Source organism: Hyaena hyaena, unplaced genomic scaffold, assembly GCF_003009895.1.
Source record: "Hyaena hyaena isolate Hyena2069 unplaced genomic scaffold, ASM300989v1 scaffold_325, whole genome shotgun sequence".
NCBI classification, from domain to species: domain Eukaryota; kingdom Metazoa; phylum Chordata; class Mammalia; order Carnivora; family Hyaenidae; genus Hyaena; species Hyaena hyaena.
In genome coordinates, this window is record NW_024080957.1 from 388,347 (window position 1) to 415,030 (window position 26,684).

Consider the following 26,684-nt stretch of genomic DNA (forward strand, 5'->3'; position numbering starts at 1 on the left):
CATTAAACGTTTAGTTAATATGATACAAAAATGTTAATATATCACAGTGGTTCCTTATTTTAAAGAGATTTGTTGTTGCTTTTTATAGTTCATTTGTATGTTGTAAGGATTATTTGAATTAACTGTACAAATCTTTGCATTGTGAAAGGGTTTTTCATACATACCTATTATATCATTTCCCTTTTTTCTCCATTCTTTTAGGTAATAACAGATTTTTCTGGAATTGTGTTGGAAAAAAAAACTACAGAAGAAGGCACTTCAGAAGAGAATAAAGGTTGTAGTTTCTTCTGCATAGGTTGGATTGTATACATAATCCTCTCTTTTTTTATAATGTAGCATTTAGAAATTGATAGTTAATGTTCCCCTAACAAGTTGTCCCAGAAGTATTTTTTTCTTTACAGAGATTTCATATTTTTTTCTTATGGATATTTGCTTACAAGAACTCTTTTATTTGTTTATTTATTTATTTATTTATTTTTAATGTTTTATTTATTTCTGAGAGAGAGAGAGAGGGAGAGAGAGCGATCAAGCAGGGGAGGGTCAGAGAGAGAGGGAGACACAGAATCTGAAGCAGGCTCCAGGCTCTGAGCTGGCTGTCAGCACAGAGCCCGACGCGGGGCTCAAACCCACAAACAGTGAGATCATGACCTGAGCCGAAGCCAGACGCTTAACCGACTGAGCCACCCAGGCGCCCCAAGAGCTCTTTTCAAAAAATTGTTTCCGGTCCCTTTTTATTTCTCAATGTATCCATTTGAACATGGCATTTCTCATTATCCAGGTCTTTTTAGTGATATGTGAACAAAGAATGGATTACTGAACAGCTATCAAAAACATTTAGATATAAAGCAATTTAATTTTTAGAAAGGACTTAAAATACTCTCATTGAAAAAAAATCTACTTCAAACTTAAGCATTCACATAAAATGTAGAAACTAATATGATTACTGTGTTTGAAAACTTAAAATATGTAGTTAGGGATCTGGTTAGAAAGTCGTACCTGAAGTGTAGCTTGCAGTATCGCTTTTAGCTTTTTTCATCATCCCCACTTTTTTCTTTGTATCATACCCGTTAACCTGTTCTGTGAAAATACTGGCATGCAAGTCCCTATATGAGGTTGTAACAAAATTGAAGTCTCTGGGCAAAATAGATGTCCCTCTTCTTGTGAGGAAATTCCTACATCATAACTTCCACATCTACCCCATGAAGCTTTGGTGGTGGTGGGGTAGTGGGGAGACATGTGTTATTTGAGTACTGCCTGCTTCAAAATACTTCCCTCCCTGGCAAACCATGAGAGACTCTTGAATGCTGACAAAAACTGAGGACTGATGGATGTGGGGGGGAGGGGGGGATGGGCATGGAGGAGGGCACTTTGGGGATGAGCACTGAGTGTTATGTAGAAACTAATTTGACAATAAACTATTTGTAAAAAAAAAAAAAAAATACTTCCCTCCCTGGCTTCTCAGGATGCTGAAAAATTCCATCATTATATAATCCTTTGGGTTAAGGCGTAATTATTCAAAAACAAAACATTATTTTTTTAAAGATCTATCCTAATGGAAAGTAGTAATTCATTTTTACAGTCAATTCATAGAGAACAAGGCACAAGATAAGACATGGGAAAGATAAGTAGTGAAGTGGAGAGTTGTTGGGGAATGAAAAGCCCAGTCCAATAAGAGTTTCTTTTAAGGTCCTATGCTGGATGTGTGGGGAATATACAGCGGATGAGTATGACATTTCCTGCCCTTAAGGACATTGGGGAGTGGGGTTCAACTGAAGTGTATACAGTTTGATTTTAATAGGAACAGTGTGATCATCTCTGTAGTAAACCTGACATTATGGAAAAACAGAGAAGAGCAATATACTAAGATCAGAGGAGGATTCTAGAAGCATAATTTAAGCAAACACCCAAGAGGAGGTGCATATCAGACTGAGGTCACAGGGTGTAGGAGCATTGCTTGGTATGGGCAGGATTACATAAGATGCTGTGGCTGACAGTCTTGGGTAATAAATGAGTAGTGGATGAATCATAAAGAGTAGGAATTGTAGTGCCTTGGGGGCATGAATAAGGTATCTGAAGGACTCTGTCAATTTTGATAGTTTTCTTGGACCTGGCCTAAACTAGAGTTCAGTCTCAAGTTGTCTTGTAGCCATAATTTCTTTTTCTTAAGTTTATTTATTTATTTTGAGAGAAAGCACGAGTAGGGGAGGGGTAGAGAGAGAGGGGGAGAAAGAGAGTCCCAGGGCTCCATGCTGTCAGTGCAGAGCCCAACACGGAACCAAGCATGAACTGTGAGATCATGACCTGAGCCAAAATCAAGAGTCACATGCTCAACTGACTGAGCCACCCAGGCACCCCTGTAATTTCTATTTAAGGTCTTTCTTCTAAAAAATTACATTCATGTTGAAAAAAGCTGCTGTCCGTTATTTTAAAAATATTAAGGAAAAATAGAGTTATGTTCAATTTTTAATTGTAGATATGTTGTTTAGTATAGTTTGCTGTGTTTCCTTGATCATCCCTTCTTCCTTCCTTCCTTCCTTTCTTAATAACTTAGCGTATCTGAATTCAGTAAATATCTTAACATAAATCAACAGCATGTCACAGTTTAGGTAGTGGTGTTTTTCTTAGTATATAAAATAGTAGTGCATCTGGAAGCTGGCATCTTGGAGTTGATAAAATAAAAAAGATATGTCCACATGACTAGAACATTAAAACACTTTTAATGGAGCAAAGATAGTTACTTTTTTACACATTTTTGAAAATGAGAACATTTATTGGTGGATTAATAGGCATTTCTGTTGAGGTTCACAATAAAATGAGGTTTAAAAGATACTGCTGTTAGTACGGAGCCTGCTTGAGATTTTCTCTCTCCCCCTCTCTCTCTGCTCCTCCCCTGTTCATGCTCACTCACTCTTGCTCTCTTTCTCTCTCAAAATACATAAATAAACTAAAAAAAAAAAAAAAAAAAAGGATACTACTCTTATATGTTAGTTAATAAACTGTTATCCAAACTGGAAGGGCTATAAATAATATCTACTGCCTTTGTTAGCATGGTCAAATTGCCACTAAAATGTCTAAGTAATTATTCTCAGTCTCCTATACTTACCTGATTGAACTGGTAACCGCTTGTGGACCAGTACAGGTTCCAGACTTCCCTTCAAGTGGCACTGTCTTATAGCATTATAAAGGATCCCTTTTATGGCTACTAAAATATAGTTGACCCAAATTCTACCTTGCCTGATGAGATTGTGACCCCTACTTTCTTTTTGTTTTCATTTGCCTACTGTGTCTTTGGTTTGCCTTTTTTTTCAACCTTCCTGAGTTATATGATTTTAGGTGTATAGTCTTATTTTCAACATAAAATTGAGTTTTACTTTGTGATTATACGAGAAATCGAATTTTTTATTTATATACCTGTACACACTGTATCTTTAATAGGTATGCCATAGCCACTGTGTACAGAAGAGACAGGCTGCAGATATAGTCTACGTCAGATAGACTAGTCCTTATCCTCATGGAGCTTATGGTCTAGTGTAGGTCAATTTAAATGTTAGGACTGTGGGTTTTTTTTGTTGTTTTTTTTTTAATTTCTAGGAGAGAGAGAGAGAGACAGCGTGAGCAGGGGAGGGTCAGAGAGAGAGGGAGTCACAGACTGAAACAGGCTTCAGGCTCTGAGCTGGCAGTCAGCACAGAGTCCGACGCGGGGCCCGAACCCACGAACCGCGAGATCATGACCCAAGTGAAAGTCGGACGCCTAACCGACTAAGCCACCCAGGCGCCCCAGGACTGTGTTTGAGGAGAATAAATTTAAGTTGGCTTTCTGTATCAGTTCTTGTATTGGAGCTTGGAGATAAAGTTGTCCAAATCCTTCCATGAATTTGCAGTTTTAGGGAGTTCTATATGACAAATTCTATAAAACACGAAGTTATTTCATTTTCATATAATTTTAGGTTTTATTCCACCACTAAGATAAATCTCTGATGTTCTCTATGCTTTTTTTTTTTTTCTGAGATGGAAACTAGTTTGGAATTTACTAGACTTTACAAAATACAAAACATTTTAAATGTGGATAAAAATTCCTTTGACTAATTTCTCAGGGCTTTAAAAATTGTTTTACCTTGGGGCACCTGGGTGGCTCAGTCGGTTGAGTGTCCGACTTCAGCTCAGGTCATGATCTCACAGTTTGTGGGTTCAAGCCCCACATCAGGCTTGCTCTGTGTTGACAACTCAGAGCCTGGAGCCTGCTTCAGATTCTCTGTCTCCTTCTCTTTCTGCCCTTTCCCGGGTCAAAAATGAATAAACATTAAAAAAAAATTTTTTTGTTTTACCTTAGTGAGGTTTTAGAAAACCACACAGTAATTTATCCCTTTCTTAGCCTCTTTGTCATAAAGACTGAAAAAAGGCTTTTGAATTCAAAACAAAGGAGTTTATATATACTTGGTCATTTTTGTCTCTCTCTCCCTCTCTCTCTCTCTTTTTTCCTCTGTAGATTTGATAGAAGGTGTGGGAGTTTTTATAGGTTTCAGATAAGTGGATAAAGCATTAGGAAAAGAATAGGAAAGATAATTACTACCAAAGGACAGACTGAAGAGAATATAAAAACCTAGTAATAAAAGTTGCCCCAACTTAGAGTTGGCTACAGAATCATTTGCTCTGAATGAAGTAAATGAGATCTTATGTAGAAAATAGAACTTGCTTCATTTGCCATACATTCTCAGCTTGCATATAGGAACTGCTTTTTGCCTGTCTGTCTTCTCCACAGCTGGTGAAAATGTTACCTGCACTATACCTGATGGTGTGCCAATAGATATCACCGTGAAGTTGATGGTCTGCCTTGTACATCTCAACATCCTCGAACCACTTAATGTAAGTAACATTAAGATCTGCATTTGAGATACATTAGATCAAATCCACATATTTTTTTAGATGACAAGAAATTGTAAGTTTAACCTAGATGTCACATTTTTCAGTAACCGAGGAAGTCTCCATAAGCATCAAATTATTTGTGTGTGAATATCTTATAAAAGGTAAACTGGGCTTGTAATAATGTTTTTCTTTAAGTTTATTTATTTTGGGAGAGGAGAGAGAGAGAGCACATGTGAGCTCAGGGGCAGAAAGAGAGAAGGGAGAGAGAGAATCCTAAGCAGGCTCTGCACTGACATTGCAGAGCTCATTTGCGGGGCTCGAACCTACAAAATGTGAGATCATGACCCGAGCCACAACAAAGAGTTGGATGCTTAACCGACTTAGCCACACAGGTGCCCCTTGTTTTTCTTTTTAAATAAGAACAATCCAGAGATCAGAATTTGAGATTAGGGTTTTTAAACAGTTGGTAAATTCTAAAAGTTCTTCCCTTTGCCAGCTTTGGACTAAGTATTTCGTTGAATAAAAGAATTTATTGGGCCTCTACTTTGCAGACCTTAGGATAAGGTATTGAATATAATATACAAATCCCTGCCCTCATGGATCTTTTATTCTAATGGGAGTAAATAGATAACAAAATAAATATGTAAACTATAGGATGTTAGTTGGCGATAAATACTCTGGAAAAAATCAAACAGAGAATAGAGAATATTGGAGGTAGAAGGAATTTCAGTATTAAATAGGGTGGTCAGGAAAGCCCTCTTTGAAAAGGTGACCTTTGAATAATGACAGAAATATCAGCAAACACAGAAGCCCTGAAGCTTGGGTATATTTGTCTTGGCAGAGGAAGAGCACAAGTCACGTTATTTTAGCTCTTGCCGTGTCTGCTTATAACAGGCCTTCTAAAGTAAGTGCGGAGGGGCACCTCGTGGCTCATTCAGTTGAGCATCTGACTTCAGCTCAGATCATGATCTCACAGTTTGTGAGCTCAGGCCTCACATTGGGATCTCTGCTGTCAGTGCACAGCCTGCTTCGGGTCCTCCATCCCCCCCCCCCCCCCCCCCCCCCCCCCCCCCCCCCCCCCCCCGCCTCTCTGTCCCTCTCCCACTCATGCTTGATCTCGCCAAAATAAATAAATGTTATAAAAAAATTTAAAGTAGTATGTTGAATGAGTGGTGGTAGTATGAATTGTTTCTAATAGAGTTATAGAAATGAATAGGAAAATGGTTATTTAAAGCTGTTTTCATTTAACCTTGTTCCTTTTAGGCTTGCTTCAAATAACTGATAGACCTGTGAAAAGAGAAATACACATAGATGTCCATATTTGTAATGATTGTTTGACTTCAGCCTTTTATTTTGGGGTCTAGCCTCTCTTGACAACACTAGTGGAACAGAATCCTGAAGATATGGGAGACCTCTATCTAGATGTTGCTGAAGCTTTTCTGGATGTTGGTGAATATAATTCTGCACTTCCCCTCCTCAGTGCACTAGTCTGCTCTGAAAGGTACAACCTCGCAGTAGTTTGGCTTCGGCATGCAGGTAATACTTTTTAGTGGGATGGAGAAACTTTAATCATAAGCAGGCGAGAACTTACTTTACCAAGATGGTAATAATTATTTAAAATATTAATGTTTTGGTAAAAGTGAAAGTGTTTCTAGTTTCAGGGCAGTTTTTGAATATCAAGTTTTTTTGTTTGCTTGTTTTTTGAGTATAGTTGACAAAGTGTTACATTAGTTTTAGGTGTACAACATGGTGATTCAGCAACCCTATGAATGTTAGTATTTCAAATTGTAATGGCATGCCACTGTGTGATTTCCCCTACATTAATGCTTTGGAAGAATGATTTACTTAATGGTACCAGAATGAAGTAGGACTAACATGTCCCCGATAAAAATATACAAGTCTTTTACCTCTCTTAACCATAGGCTCTGATTTCTAGTAATAGATTGTCAGACTTGGTGTGCTATCTAGTTTTGAAAGAGTTTTTATGCATTTATATTTAATGTTATTTTGAGGAAAACAGTTAATGTATTTTCACTGTTCTTTGAGATGCAAATATATGCTCAAGATTAGGTTTTATGTATCATTTCATTTTATTGTATCTAAATTTATAATAATCTGAAATAAATTATTTAAAAAATTATTTTTTAATTTTTAAAATGTTTTATTTATTTCTGAGAGACAGAAAGAGCCTGGGCAGGGGAGGGTCAGAGAGAGGCAGACACAGAATCTGAAACAGGCTCCAGGCTCTGAGCTGGCTGTCAGCACAGAGCCCGATGCTGGGCTCAAACCCACGAACCGTGAGATCATGACCTGAGCCAAAGTCAGATGCTTAAACAACTGAGCCACCCAGGTGCCACTAAAAAGTAATTTAAAGTAAATTAAATTAAAAGTAAAAAAATAGCTTAAGAAAAACAACTAAATTTCTTAAATGTTTGAAATCCAAAACTATTCTAATAGGATTTTGTATTGAATCAATATAAAAGATTCATTAAAAGTTGAATAGTTTTTGTCTAAAATATTGCATGATGGCAAAAAGTTCTAATAGTTCTTAGAATATTATATGATGGTAGAAAGGTTTCTATAACTGGAGAAGCATTGATTGACAATTTGGGTTAGTTATTTTGAGACCTATCACAATATGAAATTGCTAAGAATACTTAAAGATAACTCTTTACTGTTTGGATCAGCAAACATGAGTACAAATGTAACATCATCATAAAAACATATTCTTTTTGATATTTGAATTTTAAAGACATGAGCAGGGAGTTGGAGTTTTTACTGCTTATTATCAAAGCTTAACCTAAAGATGATACTCAGGAGAAAGTTGAGAAATATGAGATTTGAGAATGCATTTGGAAGCAAAAGAACCATTTTAGGAGGTAATTGTAGTGAAAAGGGAATGAGATGAAAAAGGCCTAGATTAGTTTTGTCACTGGAGAGTTCAACTGGCAGGATTTAATGACTGACTGGCATAAAGTTTGAGGAATAGAGCCCAGTAACTTCCCTTCTGAGAACTTATCCTGAGGAAATAATTGAGTGAGATGAGGGGGGGTGGTTTATATTGGGGATCGCAATACTCAGGAGCCTGGCAAATAAATGAGTGAAGTGGGCAAGTGAAGGGGCCCAGGGGTTGGGGTGAGAACTGGAAAGCCCTCCCCAGAGGATGCTTCTGTTTCTCAGCATAGGTGATGTGCCCTGTGGGAACAGGGGAGTGTTGCCAATTCCGATTTTTCAAAAGAATCCGGTAACTTGGAGTTCATAAAAATCTGAAGTTTAAAAAATGTAGACCATGTATTGTTTTAAAAGCACTGTGGCCTAACAAAACATCTGTGGGTTAAATTGGTTTGCCAGTTTCTAAACATGGCTTATCTACATGAAAATGTTTACTGCATTGTTATTTATTAGAGTATAAATTCAGAAATAACCTAAAAATCAGATAATATGGTTAAACAAAAATGTTGAATGTTATAACCATTCAAAATGCTAAAGAATATGTGGGAAATGCTGAAAGCATAATGCTCAGTAAATAGAGGAGAACCTCATAGTGTATGTATGTGCTGATTACATCCTTGTAGCAATTTGGATTTAGTTGAATCGATAGATCAATCAATCAATAGATGGAGATTAGAAGGGATGATTGTTTTAAAGCATTAGAAATATGCATACATTTCAATTTTGTTATAATTCTTTTTATATTGCTATAATATTTCTTTAAAGTGGAAAAGTAATTTTGGCAAGCTTACTAATCTGTAGATCATATTTATGCTTTATTTTAACATCATTTTAGAATGCTTAAAGGCCTTAGGCTATATGGAACGTGCTGCGGAAAGCTATGGCAAAGTGGTTGATCTGGCTCCTCTTCATTTGGATGCAAGAATTTCACTTTCCACCCTTCAGCAGCAGCTGGGCCGTCCTGAGAAAGCCCTGGAAGCTCTGGAACCAATGTATGATCCAGATACTTTAGCACAGGATGCAAATGCTGCACAGCAGGTAGGCCATGTCACGTGAAAGGAAGTTTTCTTTGGTAGATTATGTTTTTGAACTTTTTCCTCTATGAAGGATGTGTATACAGTTTGTACCCAAAAGATTTATTTTAGTGTATTAAATTCACTGTTTTTGAAAAGTAATTTTGAAATTTAAGTTTCCACCTCTTGTTAGACACTATAAGTTATGTTTCTAAAATATTGGCTCTTAAGTTGTGAAAGATCATAAAGCAAATGTCGTTAAGGTTTGGTTTCTAAAACAAAACTCTTCTCTGCGAACAAGACAAGTTGCAGCAAAAGAATCTTGTCATATTCATTATCATGTGTTTATTTATTTAGGAACTGAAGTTACTGCTTCATCGCTCTACTCTGTTGTTTTCCCAAGGCAAAACATATGGTTATGTGGATACGTTACTTACCATGTTAGCCATGCTTTTAAAGGTGGGTAATTGCCTTTCCTTATGTTAGTGTTGTTGACTGTTTAAATGTTTAGAATTTGATTTAAACATAGATTATAGCTATTTTATAACTGTTCTACTCTCAAACTTTTAAAAATGAAAGTCAGATGCAGACAAAAGACTTAGAGGTGACTGGTATGTACAGTTGACCTTTGAACAACATGGGAATTCGGGCATCAACTCTAACACAGTTGAAATTCATGTATAACTTTTAACTTCCCCAAAACTTAACTGCTAATAGCTGACTGTTGACTGGAAACCTTACTGATAATGTGAACAGGTGATTAACACATATTTTGTGTGTTAAGTGTATTGTATACTGTATTCTTCCAATAAAGGAAGCTAGAGAAAAGAAAATGTTAAGAAAATTATAAGGAAGAGAAAATATATTTATAGTACTGTACTGTATAAAAATCCATGTATAAGTGAACCTGTGTGTTGTTCAAGGGTTGACTGTAATTGAAAGTTCTATATTAAAAAAGTATAAACTTGACTATAGGTAGAGTAAGTGAAATAAAATCTTTGCTAGTACAAATTTAGAAAAGTGAGAACCATAGTATTATCAATTATTGGCTTTGTAGACACTGTTATATGCCAAAATTGTTCATTTTGCAAAAATGTTTTCCTCGTGACATCATTTCCTTTCCAAGTCTAGCTTTTTCTCAAGGAAGTGGTTATGTGTGCATGTACATATGTTATAAGTTAATGTGAATTGCCTTCTTTTTCCCTGCTAAGGTAAGCATTATGATCTAAATTCCCCTGGGAAGAAAAAAAAATAAGTCTATTCTCTTTTAGGTGTTTAAATACACAATAATGTGGGCTCTTTTTCCCCTACCAAAGAAGATTTCAGGTACACCTATGGTACTTGTGACCCATAGATTTTCTTTTTAAAAAATGGCTCATTTGGAGGGGCTTGAGACTCTTTATCTTGAGGTTGTGAGTTTCAGTACCATGTTGGGTAAGGAGATTACTTAAAAATAAAATATTATATGACTAAAAATTCTCAAATTATTTTTAATTCAGGTAGCAATGAATAGAGCTCAAGTTTGTTTGATATCTAGTTCCAAATCTGGAGAGAGGCATCTCTACCTTATTAAAGTATCAAGAGACAAAATATCAGACAATAGTGACCAAGAGACAGCAAATTGTGATGCAAAAGGTAATTACTTTCATTTCCATAAAATGTGGCAGAGTTCAAAAAATACTCAAAGTAATACAGTAATACTTGATAGTAACTTAATTGAAAATATACCCTTTTCTGGGGCGCCTGGGTGGCTCAGTCAGTTGGGTCTCTGACTCTTGATTTTGGCTCACATCATGATTTAGGTTGTGGGATGGAGCGCCATGTCCTGCTCCCTGCTGAACATAGATCCTGCCTAAGATTCTTTTTCTCTTTTGCTTTCTCTCTCCCTCTACTTCTGCCTTTCTCCCCTGCTCTTTCTTTCTTATAGAAAAAAAAAAAATATATATATATATATATATACCTCTTTCAAATAAAATGAAATTTCTAATCCAGATCTTTAAGTTGAATAAACTCATTTGATGTTAAAAGAAGAAAAGGAAGGCTACATGTATATACTTTACTTTTTAAAAATTAAAATGAAGACATCTGCTTGGATCTTCCTGTGAGAAAACTGAACAGAACTTTTGACTTTTTAAGAAGAAAATATACCTTAGTTTAAGGTGTATTTAATGTGAAGATTAGATGGCAGTGTAAATTACTGTATTTGTCCAGTCATTTCAATTACATGTATTTCATTCTCTGTTAAATTCATCTTTGATAAATGTAGCACTAGTCATAGAAACTCTGAAATAAATTCCTTTGACCTAGTCTTAAGTAATATGACTCTAAAAGGCATCTATATTTAGCTAGTAATGCCTCAGGCATGTTTGAGTGAGGTTGAAAAGAGATTAAACTGGAGGTATCAGTCTATCAAAAAATTATTTCATTGTTAATTAATTGAACAGACATTTACTAAATAGGCCTTGCAGGCATAGCAGTGTGCAATGGGACAGGGTTTTAGAATCCAGAAGAGCTGAATCTCTGTAAGTACATTATAAGGACCTAACATAGTAGGTTTTGCAGGGGAAGAGAGTCAGGAAAGGAATGAGGGTTGGCTGCTCATAATCTAAATACAGACGCCTCAGAGCCCCATCTCTCTAGCTCATGGATTCTGGGCCTATCCGAAAGGTAGACTCTGCTTCATGTCTTTAAGACTGTATTTCTTTAACTTATATTTTTTTCCATTTGTGATTCTGTCCATTTTTCTCTTTCAGTATTTTCTCACTTCAGGTCCATTATTGGTTTTTCCTAGGTTCATAAAAGTTTTTTGTTAATTTCATCATGGTAGGGATCCTGTTACATTTGTGCACCAGGATAGGAAGAACAAGGTCTCTTCATGTTACATGCATCATTGTGCTGTGTTTTTTGGTTTTTTTTTTTTTTAAGTTTATTTATTTATTTGGAGAGAGAGTGAGAGAGAGAGAGGGAGCACGAGTGAGGGAGAGGCAGAGAGAGCAGGAGAGAGAGAATTCCAAGCAGTCTCTGCCCTGTCAGCACAAAGCCCAGTATGGGGCTTCTACAGACAAACTATGAGCTGAAATCAAAGAGCCAGATGCTTAACTGATGGAGCCACACAGGCACCCCTGAACTCTGATTGTTTCACTCAGCATTTTCTCACATATGTTTTCTCATGTTGCTTTCTTCATAGCTGTTATCATTAAGGAATGTGTAATACTCCATTGGATAGCAGTCCCATAATTTATTTAATTATTCTCTTTTTGATACATGGTCATGAATAATACTGTAGTGAACATCTTTATGCCTATACCTTTATCCATATTTTTGACTACTTGTATAGGATAGATTATCAGGAGAATTACTGGATCAAAGACTTAAAAAATTTTTATGGCTTTTGATATTTCTCGAGTTATAAATTTATAAAAGGGACACTCTTGCAGACAAATAAGAAAGATTTTGAAGGAAAAGAAATTTTGAGGCAGAGAAAATTAAGATTATAAAAAGATCAAGAACAGTCTGAATCTTGAAGTCCTCTGCTAAGCAAACATTTGAATTCCTTGTATGCACAGAATCCTGTATCTGACCCCAGTCATGGAACACACCCTTACACTTGTTCTGCCCTGAGGGAGGACCACATATCCTAGCAGCACTGACAGATACAGATGACATAGCTGGACTTTGTTGAGGGCAGATCAGAAGTAAGAATTACCTAGGATTGCAAATTGTTAGGCGGAGCAGAAGGGCTGGTGTTGAAGTAGTGTAAACAAGCAACTAACTGTCCACTTCTCGTCATTGTCTAAAGAGTGTTGGCAAGAATTCAGGCCTATAGGAGTGTGGTTATTAAATTCAGCATTAAAATGGATCATAGGGATTTTCCTAATACTGTTATTTCTGAAAATGCAGTGTCCTAACTGATTTTCCCTGGTATCATTTTAGCAATATTTGCTGTACTCACGAGTGTCTTGACAAAAGATGACTGGTGGAACCTTCTGTTGAAGGCTATATACTCCTTATGTGACCTATCCCGATTTCAAGAGGCTGAGTTACTTGTGGATTCTTCACTGGAATATTATTCATTTTATGATGACAGGCAAAAACGCAAAGAATTAGAATATTTTGGTCTCTCTGCTGCAATTCTGGACAAAAATTTCAGAAAGGCATACAACTATATCAGGTGATTTTCCAGTAACTTATTTTAGATTCTTTGAAAGAGGATGTATTTACTTTGATTTAGTCTCTCATGCTCAAGAATTAATAAGTTGTTTTAATTCTCTTGTAGCTTGCTGGTAAATTCAACTCATTGATGATTCTCAGAGGCATGCCCTCTCATATATTTAACCTCTTGTACCTCAGTCTCCCCATTTTTAAGATGAATATTATAATACTACCTTCTTGTAGGATTATTGTGGGAGTTGAATGAATTATTATAGATAAGGCCTTTTAACAGTGTCTGGCACACACCATTATTAGCTGTTACTCACAGTTTGTTGTCCTGCGGCTAAAGTGGGCTGGGGGAGAATAGGTGGAACTTAAATTACTTGATTCTTTTTTTTGGTTTAAAGCTTTTGTTGAAAAGAACAAACAAGATGTAGTAATACTAACTTAAGCAGCATCTTCTGAGAAAAATCTCTCACTGTGTGAGTGTTTGTGCTTAAATATGTTGAAACAGTCTACTTCTCATTGTTGGAGGATGTTGCTACACTGAAGTATTTCATTCTTAGAAATCAGAAGTTTTTCCTTTTACATTATTTTTTACTCTCCCTCTCTTTCTGCAATTTTAGGGTAATGGTAATGGAAAATGTCAATAAACCTCAGCTCTGGAACATTTTCAATCAGGTTACCATGCACTCGCAAGAGGTACGACATCATCGCTTCTGTCTTCGCCTAATGCTGAAAAACCCAGATAATCATGCCCTGTGCGTCTTAAATGGACACAATGCATTTGTATCTGGTAGTTTTAAGCATGCGCTTGGTAAGTGTCCTGTACGTGACTTTGTCAAGTGTGGATGGTGTGGTGGTTAACACCTAGGCCTCAAGCAAAACCACCTGTGTTTAAATAACAGCTCCCTCATGGCAAGTTATTCTACCTCCCAGTGCCTCGGTTTCTTTATCTCTGAAATGGAGGTAAAAATTGGACCTACCTTATAAATTATTGTGAAAATGAAATGAGTTAATATAAAACATTTAAAAAAAATGCCTGGCACATACAGTAAATAGCTATAAGTGTTAGCAATAATGATAACAATGAATATGAATATTTATTTTTCTTATGAAGCTTGGTTCAAAAGGCTAAAGTAAGTTTTATAATTCATTCTAAAGGTCAGTAATTCTCCTGCTTAGGCTTGTTCATTTTTTAAATAATTTTCATTAATTATGAATACTTTGCAGGGTGCCTGGGTGGCTCAGTTGGTTGAGCATCTGATTCTTGGTTTCTGCTGAGATCGTTATCCCAAGGTCATGGGACTGAGCCCTGTGTCAGGCTCTGTGCTGAGCGTGAAGCCTGCTTGAGACTTTCTCTCTCCTCTCTCTGCCCCTCTCCCTGGCTTGCACGGTCATTCTCTCTAAAAAAAAAAAAAAAAAATTATATATATATATATGGATAGATGCTTTGGTACCTGATTTTAATTTGCTATAGTACAAAAATGGATTTAAGATTTGCTGATAGTTTGTTCCTTTAGGAGACAGGCCTTTATATCAAGATTTATTTATATCATGCTTGCTAATTCTAATTAAACTTGGGGAAAATTAATCACTTGAAATATTCTTTAATAAGAAATCAGAAGTATACTAGAAAAATACGTGGTGAAATGCTTAAATTTAAAATGAGGCATGTATCTCTTGCTGCCTAAAAGCTAGTGTTTCCCAGTTCACTTCTAAATAAAATGGGATGTTGACTATTTACACCTTCATGTATTTTCATATTTGGCTGGTATTTTTTTTTTTAATATTTTTATTTATTTCTAGAGAGAGAGAGAGACAGCGTGAGCAGGGGAGGGTCAGAGAGAGAGGGAGATACAGACTCTGAAATAGGCTCCAGGCTCTGAGTTGGCAGTCAGCACAGAGCCCGATGCGGGGCTCGAACCCACGAACCGCGAGATCATGACCTAAGCGTAAGTCAGACGCTTAACCGACTAAGCCACCCAGGCGCCCCTGGCTGGTATTTTTATAATTGTTCAACCAGTAACCTTGAACATCAGATGTTGAAACTTACCTCTACTGTGTGTGTTTTGGAATTGTTTCTTTAATGGCAAGAAAATATAAAATAGAAATTTATGTTGTTTCTTATATTTAGGACCTTTTGCAGAAGGTAAAAATAGAAAGTCCAAATGGCAGTCTACCATCTGTGCTGCTAGAGATTCTCTGGTGCCATTTCTTCTGGCATAGAAGCTGGAAAGAATAGGAGTTTTTATCTATGTATGATAAATTATAGGTTGTCCCTTTATAAGAAAAGTTTGCTTAAAAATTTGCTTAAATTCCCCTGTCTTGTGTGGATAAGCTTTTGACATGAAGCAGTTACATATGTAAATACATGGGAACAAAGAAAACATGTTTTTCTCAGGAAAAAGAAAGTAGTGTTACGTTTGGGAAACAATGCCTGTACTCCCAAAAAACAAAACAGAGCTGTCTTTCTTTTTCTCACCTTCATGATATATCACATTTGAATTTATAACAAAAGAATTCACCAAAGACACATTCCCTTATTTTTTTAAAATAGATTTAAGATCTTAAAGTAGATTTATGATCAGAATTGATAAATTGTTTATTTGGGAAGTATTACTCTACATGGAAATGTATAGCTGTACCTAAAGAAAGTTTTAGTTGTAGAGGCGCCTGGGTGGCTCAGTCGGTTGAGTGTCTGACTTTAGCTCAGGTCATGATCTCATGGTTTGTGAGTTGGAACCTTATGTTGGACTCTGTGCTGACCGCTCAGAGCCTGGAGCCTGCTTTAGATGTGTGTCTCCCTCGGGGCGCCTGGGTGGCTTAGTCAGTTAAGCGTCTGACTTTCGCTTAGGTCATGATCTCGCGGTTCGTGGGTTCGAGCCCCGCGTCGGGCTCTGTGCTGACTGCCAGCTCAGAGCCTGGAGCCTGTTTCAGTCTGTGACTCCCTCTCTCTCTGACCCTCCCCTGCTCACGCTGTCTCTCTCTCTCTCCTAGAAATAAATAAAAACATTTAAAAAAAAAAAAGATGTGTGTCTCCCTCTTTCTGCCCCTCCCCCACTCATGCTCTATCTCTGTCTCAAAAATAAATGTTGAAAAAAATTTTTTAAACTTTAGTTGCTCATATTTAATCTTGGTGGTCAGGACATAACTTATAGGTAAATCCTCCTACCTTTGTTATATTTTGTACATTGTTTTAAAATTCAAATTAATGTGCATCTGATTGATATTTTAAAATGTATACCTTGCATATGTTAAAAATCAGTACTATTCAGCAATAAAATATCTTTGAATAAGTGAAGAAATAGAGAACTATGCTCTTGTCACACCATCTAACACCACTGTTCCTTTTTCAGGCCAGTATGTGCAGGCCTTTCGCACCCATCCCCATGAGCCTCTCTATAGCCTCTGTATAGGCCTGACGTTTATTCACATGGCCTCTCAGAAGTATGTGCTAAGGAGACATGCTCTTACTGTGCAGGTAATTCGTTGGGATTTCTCATTACTTGGTTTTATGTTCTGTAAAAATGAATATACTTAATGCTTTTGTTGTCCTGCTTTAGAAGTAATACCTACTTAGTATACGTGTTGGGAGTTCCAACACCTGTCCATCTGTTCTGCACTCAGCATGGACTCAGCATCTAGTGGCGGTGCTCCTGGCCAAGACCTATGTAGCTGTATGGAAAGGGCACAGCCAGGCCGTAAAGAAGACGGCAGAGTCTGAAGGCTTCCTTATACTCTGGAGCCCCTAAGACCTCCGGCCTTCTAGGTCCTGAAGACTGATTTATTATAAATCAGTTTTCAAAATACATAATATATATTATTTAATTATTAATTACATATTAATAATATGTATTGTTTAAAAATACATAATATATATAAAGTAATGTATGAATATGTGACTGTATTTGCTGTTTCCTTACATCATCTCCAACAAATTCCTCTTTTAAAGTTTTCTTGGTTCTAGCCCATTTATTTTCTTGTTTACTTTTTTATATAGTTTGTCTTCTCTAATAAATATATAAACCCCAAGAGATCAGGGATTCTGTCTGTCTTATTTACCACTGTATCTTTAATACTTTTATGTTGTTTTTATGTTTATATGTTTGACTCTTGTAAAGACATGGTTTTTAAGTAGTGATGGGATGAAAACAATGTTGACTTGAATGGAGTAGCAGGATTTAGTAAAATAATTTTTTGGGCGGGTTTGGTTTTTAAAGTAAAATGGCCTAAATTCAAATGATGATAATTGTTAAACTAGGTATTGGGGTTCATTATAATATTCTCTTTATTTTTGTATATTTGAAAACTTTCATAATAAAAAGTAAAACCACAACCAAAAAACCTATTTGGATATTTGTCCACCTCTTGCTCTTTTTTTTTCCTCTCTTAATGGATACTTTTGCTGTTTTAAGTAATATAGGATTGTTTATAAATTAAACATATTATTTAATGAGCACCCACTGTGCTAGGAACTGGGAATATAGTAGGGAATGAGTATACAGGCAGAATTCCTTGTCCTCATGAAGCTTATATTCTGGTATGGATTGACTCGTTACTAAATAGTTAAAATAGGGTTGCCTGGGTGGCTCAGTCAGTTGAGCATCTGACTCTTATTTCAGCTCAGGTCATGATCCCAGGGTTGTGAGATCGAGCCCCACATTGGGCTCCGTGCTGAGTATGGAGCCTGTTTAAGATTCTCTCTCTCTCTCTCTCTCTCTCTCTCTGTGTCTCACTCTCTCTCTCTCTCTCTCTGTGCCCCTCTCTCTCTCTCTCTCTCTACAAAAATAAATTTAAAAAATAGTTAAAATATGTTGGTTTTTGTTGGTAGGGAAAAAATATATGTACTGCAAAGTAATTTAGAAGCTAACTTCAAATCACTTTTATATTTAAAGAGCAGTGTTTAATTGGTTGGAGATTGAGATAAAACAAGAAATGATGGTTATATGGGATTTTGTTCTCCTGATCTCTCTACTTTTGTGTATGTTAAAGATTTTCCATTAAAGTTTCTAAAAACAAGTTTTATTGTAAATACCATGATTCTTAAATTGTTTTAATTTCTTGTGAATCTGTTTCTTAATGCTGCATGATCATAAGTAGTTTTCCTTTAGAGTAGTTAAAAACAAACTAATTTCATATTTTTTACTATCTTTCCTACCTTTTTATTATATTATGAAAGTAAAATCTTTTATTTCTTATTTCTGCCTGTATTTAATATTTTATGTACAGTGTATACTTGGACCCTTTAGGGAATAATGTGACAAAAATGTTTGAAAGTAACATAGTTAATGTAAAAAGGACTCTCTTATTTCTATCCCATTAAATTTTTTTGTTTGTCAAAACTCTTAGCACCTAAGAGATCAAGTGGCTATCTCTATTACCTGGATTTTAAATCACTAATTATTTGAATAGTGTTTCAGTGGTCTCCTAAATTTGTTAAAAATTTCTTAAAATGCAGCAGGTAATTCAAATCCTGTTACTATATCAGAAGACCTGTAAGTTTATTTGGGTTGCAGTAATTCATCTGGGATTACTATTCTTTCTCAAATTTTTATCTTTAAATTTGTCATTTTAAAATAGGAAGATTTGATATTTCTCTGAGACTGTCTGCTTTACCTAACAGAAGCATGATTTTCAGTGGATACAAATGGGTTCCTTTATTGTGCAGGAAGTATGAGTTGTTTAGTGAATGTAGTTATTTTTATTCCTAAAATGCACTTATTCTAAAGAATTCATTAATTTTTATTATTTTTTTGTGACCATTTATTAGAAAGCAGATCACCCAGGGAAGAGTTGCATTTTTATATTCTATACTCATAGTTGGAGATTGTATTTATTTAATTACTTAACATAGGATACTTGCACTTTTGCAGTTTATAACTTTCTGTGGCTGGTAACTTGAAGCTGCATTAAAAGGGAAAATGAATACAGGAGGAGGTGAAGCAAGTGTTTTTTGGGCACTGTGACACACATGGAACCTACATTATTATATCTGTGTCCTGATATTTTTTTCCATAAAGTCTTTGAGTCAGAAGCTTTCGGGGGCGGGAAAATCCAGTTTTTGGTCCTGAGAGGTAACGTACAAAAAAGGTATCATTGAACCAGAAAGGATAAGTATACCTAAATGACTTTGTCCCTGAGAAGAAACCTTTCTAAAAATTATTATTTTAAGAGCTTAGATTTTATATTTTGATCAAGCTTTTAGACATTTTTTTTATGTTTTATTTATTTCTAGGAGAGAGAGACAGCGTGAGCAGGGGAGGGTCAGAGAGAGAGGGAGTCACAGACTGAAACAGGCTCCAGGCTCTGAGCTGGCAGTCAGCACAGAGCCCGACGTGGGCCCCGAACCCATGAACCGCGAGATCATGACCTAAGTGAAAGTCGGACGCTTAACCGACTAAGCCACCCAGGCGCCCCAGCTTTTAGACATTTTGAATCAAGAAGTTTATTGGCTTCAGCGCACATGGGTGGCTCAGTTGGTTGGGCAGCTGACTTTGGCTCAGGTCATGATCTTGCAGTGATGGTGCAAAGGCTGCTTGGGATTCTCTCTCTTTCCTTCTTTCTGCCCCTTCCCTGCTTGTGTGTGCTTGCTCTTTCGCCTCCTCCCCACAAAAAAAGTTTATTGGCTTCTAATGTCACAAAAGCCAACTTGGAACCTTAAAAAAAGTCCTATGTTCTTATAGATTGTGGGACTTTGACAATTTTAACATTCAGCTTTGTTTTCAATGAATATTTTTGTCCTTAGCTTAAAAAACAACAAATCGTTCCTTTATTAAATCTTCAGAAGAGCTCTTGACTAGAGCAAAAGTAAACTATTAGGACCTCATCAAGATTAAAAGCTTCTGCACGGCAAAGGAAGCAATCCACAAAACTAATAGGCAACCAACAGAATGGGAAAAGATAGTTGCAAATGACATATCAGATAAAGGGTTAATATCCAAAATCTATAAGGAACTCACCAAACTCCACACCCGAAAAACAACCCAGTAAAGAAATGCGCAGAAGATATGAACAGACACTTTTCCAAAGAGGACATCCAGATGGCCAACAGACCCATGAAACGATGCTCAGCATCCCTCCTCATCGGGGAAATACAAATCAAAACCACACTGAGATACCACCTCACGCCAGTCAGAGTGGCTAAAATGAGCAAATCCGAGAACTCTAGATGCTGGCAAGGATGTGGAGAAACGGGCACCCTCATACACTGTTGGTGGTAATGTAAACTGGTGCAGCCCCTCTGGAAAACAGTGTGGAGGTTCCTGAGGAAACTAACAATAGAACTCCCCTAGGACCCAGCAATAGCACTGCTAGGAATTTACCCAAGGGATATAGGAATGCTGATGCATAGGAGCACATGTACCTCAATGTTCATAGCAGCACTTTCAACAATAGCCAAAACATGGAAAGAGCCTCAGTGTCCGTCAACGGGCAAATGGATCAAGAAGATGTGGTTCATCTATACCATGGAATACTACATGGCAATGAGAAAGAATGAAATCTGGCCATGTGTAGCAACATGGATGGACCTTGAGGGTGTTATGCTGAGCGAAATAAGTCAGAGAAGGACAAATACCATATGTTTACACGTATAGGAGGATTAGGAGGAACTTAACGGAGGACCATGGGGGAGAAGAAGAGGGTAAATGGAGAGGGAGAAAGGCAAACCATGAGAGACTCTTGAATGATGAGAACAAACAGGACTGATGGGTGTGGTAGGGGGAGGCAGGGGGGAGATGGGCATGGAGGAGGGCACTTGTGGGGATGAGCACTGGGTGTTATATGGAAACCAACTTGACAATAAACTATTGGTAAAAAATAAGAGCTCTTGACTACCTTGTGATATGACACTATGCTACAGACATATGTTCTTTCAGGATGAAATTGTGTCTCTTTTTGAGAGAGCACAAGCGGGGAGGGGCAGTGGGAGAGGGAGAGAGAGAATCTCAAGCAGGTTCCACTCCCAGCACAGTAGCCCTACATAGGACTCAATCTCATGACCATGGGATCATGACCTGACCTAAAATCAAGAGTTGGACACTTAACTGACTGAGCCATCCAGGTGCCCTTTTTAAAATATTTGTATTCTGGGGGTGCCTGGGTGGCTCAGTTGGTTGAGCGTCTGACCTCAGCTCAGGTCATGATCTCACAGTCTGTGAGTTCGAGCCCCACATCGGGCTCTGTTCTGTCAGCTCAGAGCCTGGAGCCTGCTTCAGGTTCTGCATCTCCCACTCTCTCTGTCCCTTCCCCACTCGTGCTGTCTCTCTGTCTCTAAAATGAATAAAGGTTAAAAAAAAAAAAAGACTTAAAAATATATTTAAAAAAATAAAATAAAATATTTGTATTCTGTACAGAATATACCTGGCACATATAGTGGTTCAAATACATACCAGTCAAATGAGTATAACACTGAATTATCTTTTTCTTTTTGGTAGGGCTTTTCCTTTCTCAACCGATACCTCAGTATACGTGGGCCTTGCCAGGAATCATTCTACAATTTGGGCCGTGGCCTTCACCAGCTGGGGTTGAATCATCTTGCAATCCACTATTATCAGAAGGCCTTGGATCTCCCTCCACTTGTGGTAGAGGTATTGTATGATTTACTTTAAAAACTGAGGAGTCATTTCATTTCATTTCATCTATAGATAAGTGCAATTAGATCATGTTGTGGTCCACACAGTGAAATAAATTACATATTAGAATGTATTTTTTCCAGGGACGCCTGGGTGGCTCAGTCAGCTGTGTCCTGTCTGACTCTTGACTTTGGCTCAGGTCATGATCTCCTGGTCGTGAGATCAAGCCCTGTGTCAGGTTTTGCACTGACAGTGTGGAGCCTGCTTGAGATTCTTCCTGTCCCTCTCTATCTGCCCCTCCCCTGCTTCTGCATGTGCTTGCTGTCTCTCACACATTAAGAGGAAAAATAAAAAGAATGCATTTCGTCCATATTGAGTGTGTTTATGGAGTTGTGTTCAGCAACAAGTAGGTCTTTGGCATTCTTACCTTGTGACCTGATTGGCAGCCATGTAGACTTATATGACTGATGGTGACCATTTCAGTTACCCTAAGGTCATCTCTGTGGTTATAGGTATGAGCCGGGACACACAAAGCCTTAATATTAGGTAATATAGCCATTGTTCGTTTCCAAGTTCAAGTGTAACTAACATATTTCTTTATAAAGATGAAAGGCCAATATAAATGTAATTTTAAGATAATGTAGTATAGGGCAAAGTGTTGCCAATACTATGATAATCTGTGTTTAAAGTCTAATTTTTATTTAAATTTCTGAAGAAAAGTTTTGTTTTCATTGTTAATATATTTTTTAATGTTTTTATTTATTTTTGAGACACAGAGTGAGAGTGGGGGAGAGGCAGAGAGAGAGGGAGACACAGAATTTGAAGTAGGCTCCAGTCTCCGAGCCCAGCTTGGGGCCCAAGCTCCTGAACTGTGAGATCGTGACACAACTGTTTTCTATTACCCTTGTTCATCATTAGTCATTAAACAAATGAATACATACTTTTATAGTTATGCTGATGGAATATATACACTTTTGTATTCTTTATTTCATAAATGCCTTTAGGTATTGCTCCTTTAGGTATCATTTTTCATTATTGCAGATATTTTTACAGTTGACTCCAAAACTTTGTACTGGGGAAGATTAGAATAGATCTGACTTACTCCACTGAGTTCATTGCTTTGCTATTTAAGTAGTAAAAAAGGTAATAACACCCCTAGGGTGATTATTATTAACTTGGTGTATGCCTTCCTAGACCTATTCTTTATATGGCTTTCTGTTACATAGTACAGGTATTTCCCATCCTGTCATTTGTGTTATAATTTCTTTGTTAGATGCATAAGATTTACATTTTTAATGAAATCACATCTTTTCCTTTAGAGTTTCTACTTTTGCCATTATACTTAGAAGGGCCTTTCTGGGGTGCCTGGTTGGCCCAGTTGGTTTAGGCGTCCGACGTCAGCTGAGGTCATGATCTTGTGGTTCGTGGGTTCAAACCCCACATGGGCCTATGTGCTGACGGCTCAGAGCTTGGAGCCTGCTTCAGATTCTGTGTTTCCCTCTCTCTCTGTCCCTCCTCTGCTCGCACTCTGTCTCTCAGAAATAAATAAACATTAAAGATTAAAAAAAAAAAAGGCTTTTCCTACCCAAGATTATATTATTATTCAACTATATATTTTATATTATTATTCAACTATATATTTTTCTCTTTTATGGTTTTATTTTTTTATCCTTAAATTCTTAATTTATTTGGAATTTTATTCTGTGGCTTGTGGATGAGACATTTTAACTTATTGGTTAGACATTTAAAATAATTTAATTCTATAATTGTTATAGTGATTAACTGAATCAACATTACCTAATAAAAATTTAGATCCAAGGTATATATGCCTAGTTTTATACCTTTTTTTTTTAAGTGTCATGAATTTTAAGTTTTTTGAATACTTACACTTATTAAGTTATTTGCCATAAAGTTGTCCTGTCAGTTTGCAGTATAACTCATTCATGTATTTTTCCTCCTAGGGTATAGAAGTTGACCAGTTAGACCTACGAAGAGATATTGCTTACAACTTGTCTCTCATTTATCAAAGCAGTGGGAATATTGGAATGGCTCAAAAGCTTTTGTATACCTATTGTTGTATATGAAGTACGTTAGCTGGGAAGGAAGCATTGGTGCTGTGTGGGGGCCAGTATTTTCTGTCTAAGGGCTTAGTATTAACTAAGTATTAACCCCAAAATGGAAATGACAGTTTCAGAATTATCTCTGTATTTAATTTTTAACATGTGATAATGATCTTTTGATAGATATGCAAAAGTATCATTCCAAGAGGTTGTACATTGTTCTACCATTGTCTTTTTGCTTTTTTTTTTTTTTAGTAAAATTGTCCCCAAGGGTGAAATGGAGAATGTTAGCCTTTAAGCCAGCTTGGATTTAAATGTGCTCATTTTTTACTCATACCATTTATTCATTTGCGCATTCACTACTATATATTAAACACCTTCTGTACCAGGCACTGTGACAGTGCTTGGAATATAGTAAGACAGATGTGACTGCTCAGTACAGTTCTCTAAATACAGAACTTGAGCAGTATATCCATTTGAAAAAAATGTGTGCTACATTGCTACCTACATTATCATTGACCCATCCATTGCTTAGTGCTGTTACTATTGCATGGGAGGGTTTTCAGGTACATAGAAAAGGTTATTAAAGGAAAGATGAATTGGGACTCTTTCTCATATCAACACAAGTATGTAGTTGACTTAGCTCCTAAGAAAATTATTTGAAACAGTTATGTAGTTGGAAGACATAATTGAGTTAATCTTTTACTTTTCACCTACATGTATCTTAGTTGTATGGCTTGCTGGGCATAACTCAAAACACCCTGTTCCAAGGCAGATTAAAAATGCATACAAATGTTTGTGGCTTTCTGACCAAATAAAGTAGAAAAGTGACCTAGTTTGCATTTCAAGATCACTAGGCATGTAGGAAGATTAGAGAATTGTATGTATGGAGTGAAGTATTGCTGTGATAAAGTTAAAAAAAATAGATTGAAATTTTTTTACTTAGGTATGTTATGTTCTCGAATCTAAGAAAATAGTACTTTTAAGATATACTATTGGTTTACTAACAGCTTTTGAGAGTTTCTTTTAGGGGAAAAATGTTGTAATAAGTAAGTGTGTTTGGATTATAAGACCTGTTCTCATTATGAGAGGGAAACATGTATGAGACTTAGGATCAAAGAAATAGTATGAGGGCTTTTTAGGAATTCCTACCACTATAAAGTAGTTGAAAAGCAAAATTTGTATATAATAAGCAATGCATCATGCATTCTGTATGTGTGTATTTAAATGTGTATATAATTTAAATAAATTTTATTTTTATAATTGTTTCACATGCTTATATATTTTATTTCATGCCATTTGCAGGTAATGATAAAGTTAACTGATGGAGTTTAAGTTATATTTGCATCTTGGAATCTTGTGGAATTGAGTATTCTGTGTTCTGAGTTTTTCTCTCAAATTAAACGCACTGGGCTGTGACTCCAGTTGATCTGCTAAACAGCCTTGGAGGAAATAATACATCTCTCTAGCAGTCTTCTAAGAAAAAAAGTTAATATTGCATGAATTTTTTTAGCATTTAAAATCACAGTTACCATGTGCTGCGTGTTTGCTACTGTGCCACATGTAGTGCTGGGCACCCTAGATGCATTATCTCTGGTCCTCGCAGAGAATCGCCTGCACGGCGGGTGGTTGGTGTTGGTCTTGCTGGTCTCATACTCCTGCCTTATGTATGAGGAATTGAGTAGCATGTCGAAGACCACTAGCAAGCTGCTTGCTCAGAGATGTTCCTTCATGAGAACACAATTCCAGTTCAGAGTAACAACATAAAAATTGAGCATAAATTTAGTTTAGAAAGGAAAAGGAGAATGGTAGTTATTTTTTCTATCCTCCAGGACTTCAGCCTATTTAAAGCCCCAGTGGTAAACACCTTTGGGGGTCTTTTTAAAAGATGATACTCACTTTCTTATCTACCATCCGCACTCCAGCCATGGGGTTCTGACAGCTGGGAGTCTGCTCCTCCATCAAGCTGGGCCAATCAAGAGTTTCCTCACACCTTCCCCGGGAATTTTAGAATTGAGATGGAGTCTTGCCGTAGGCTTGGAACATGAAAGCTATGAGGACATTATCTGCTTTCCCTGTGAGCCAACTAGCTGTTAACCCCTTCTGTTGAGAAAGAAAAATAGAGTCTATGCATTAAGAGAAGCAGAGATGAGAGATGGAGAGAACATCAGGTTCCTAGAGATTTTCCAGTTTCCCATTCCCATGCTTTCTCAAGTTGTGTTCTACCCTGGGGCTCTTTCTGTTAGATACATCCAGTTCTACAATTCCACTTTATACTGGCTGGAGTTCTGTTATTTGCACCAAAAATAGTCCTGATAAATGATCATTCTGTCTTTGTTTTCACTGAGCATTCATGCCTTCTAGCTATTTTCACAAGAAGTAAGGGCATATAGCAACCAGAGACAATGTCCCAGAGTTGTATAAGCAGTGTCATGAAGTCTAGTCCACAATAAAGAGGCTTTTTTTTTTTTTTAATGTTTTATTTATTTCTAGGAGAGAGAGAGAGAGAGACAGCGTGAGCAGGGGAGGGTCAGAGAGGGAGGGAGTCACAGACTGAAACAGGCTCCAGGCTCTGAGCTGGCAGTCAGCACAGAGCCCGACGCGGGGCCCGAACCCACGAACCGCGAGATCATGACCCAAGCGAAAGTCGGACGCTTAACCGACTAAGCCACCCAGGCGCCCCAATAAAGAGGCTTTTAAAAACTTCAAGAACGGTAGGAATGTGTCTACATTCTGGTGGGGTAAAGTCAACAGTAAGACCATAGAATTGTTCAATCTCTGTGCTTAGAATAGTTAACACTACAAAAGCACAATGCTCAAACAAGATGAGGTAGAAAAGCATGCAAAAGAAGGGGTTAAATTCTGAGGTGATGATAAGGGAGAACTATAAATGTTTCATCTCCAGGTCCATAGCCCCAAATCCAGTTGCTGTTATGTTATGAAATTGAAAATTATAATTTTTGAGGCCTTCTAAAGAAAATTATAAACAATATTTGAAGTGGGAAAAGGGTGGGTCTTGGGAACCACTTGGAGTATGTTCCTGACATGATTCTAGCTGACTCGTGTGC

General features: G+C 36.9%; 1 protein-coding gene across 3 annotated transcripts in view; it reads left to right on the plus strand.

The window, feature by feature from the left end:
- Positions 1-24,885, plus strand: part of GTF3C3 (general transcription factor IIIC subunit 3) — a 38,108-nt gene extending 13,223 nt beyond the window's left edge. Inside the window, exons 8-18 of one of the 3 annotated variants that reach the window (XM_039248961.1) lie at positions 202-274; positions 4,760-4,863; positions 6,228-6,399; positions 8,651-8,853; positions 9,186-9,287; positions 10,328-10,463; positions 12,762-12,999; positions 13,607-13,797; positions 16,340-16,464; positions 21,419-21,571; positions 23,518-24,885. In XM_039248961.1, the coding sequence (XP_039104892.1) occupies positions 202-274; positions 4,760-4,863; positions 6,228-6,399; positions 8,651-8,853; positions 9,186-9,287; positions 10,328-10,463; positions 12,762-12,999; positions 13,607-13,797; positions 16,340-16,464; positions 21,419-21,571; positions 23,518-23,640 (1,620 nt within the window). In that variant the 3' untranslated portion in view covers positions 23,641-24,885. Of the gene's footprint in view, positions 1-201; positions 275-4,759; positions 4,864-6,227; positions 6,400-8,650; positions 8,854-9,185; positions 9,288-10,327; positions 10,464-12,761; positions 13,000-13,606; positions 13,798-16,339; positions 16,465-16,546; positions 16,800-21,418; positions 21,572-23,517 lie in introns of those variants that run through there. The other 2 variants (XR_005531191.1, XM_039248962.1) reach the window with 2 other exon arrangements.
- The last annotated feature ends 1,799 nt before the right edge of the window (positions 24,886-26,684 follow it).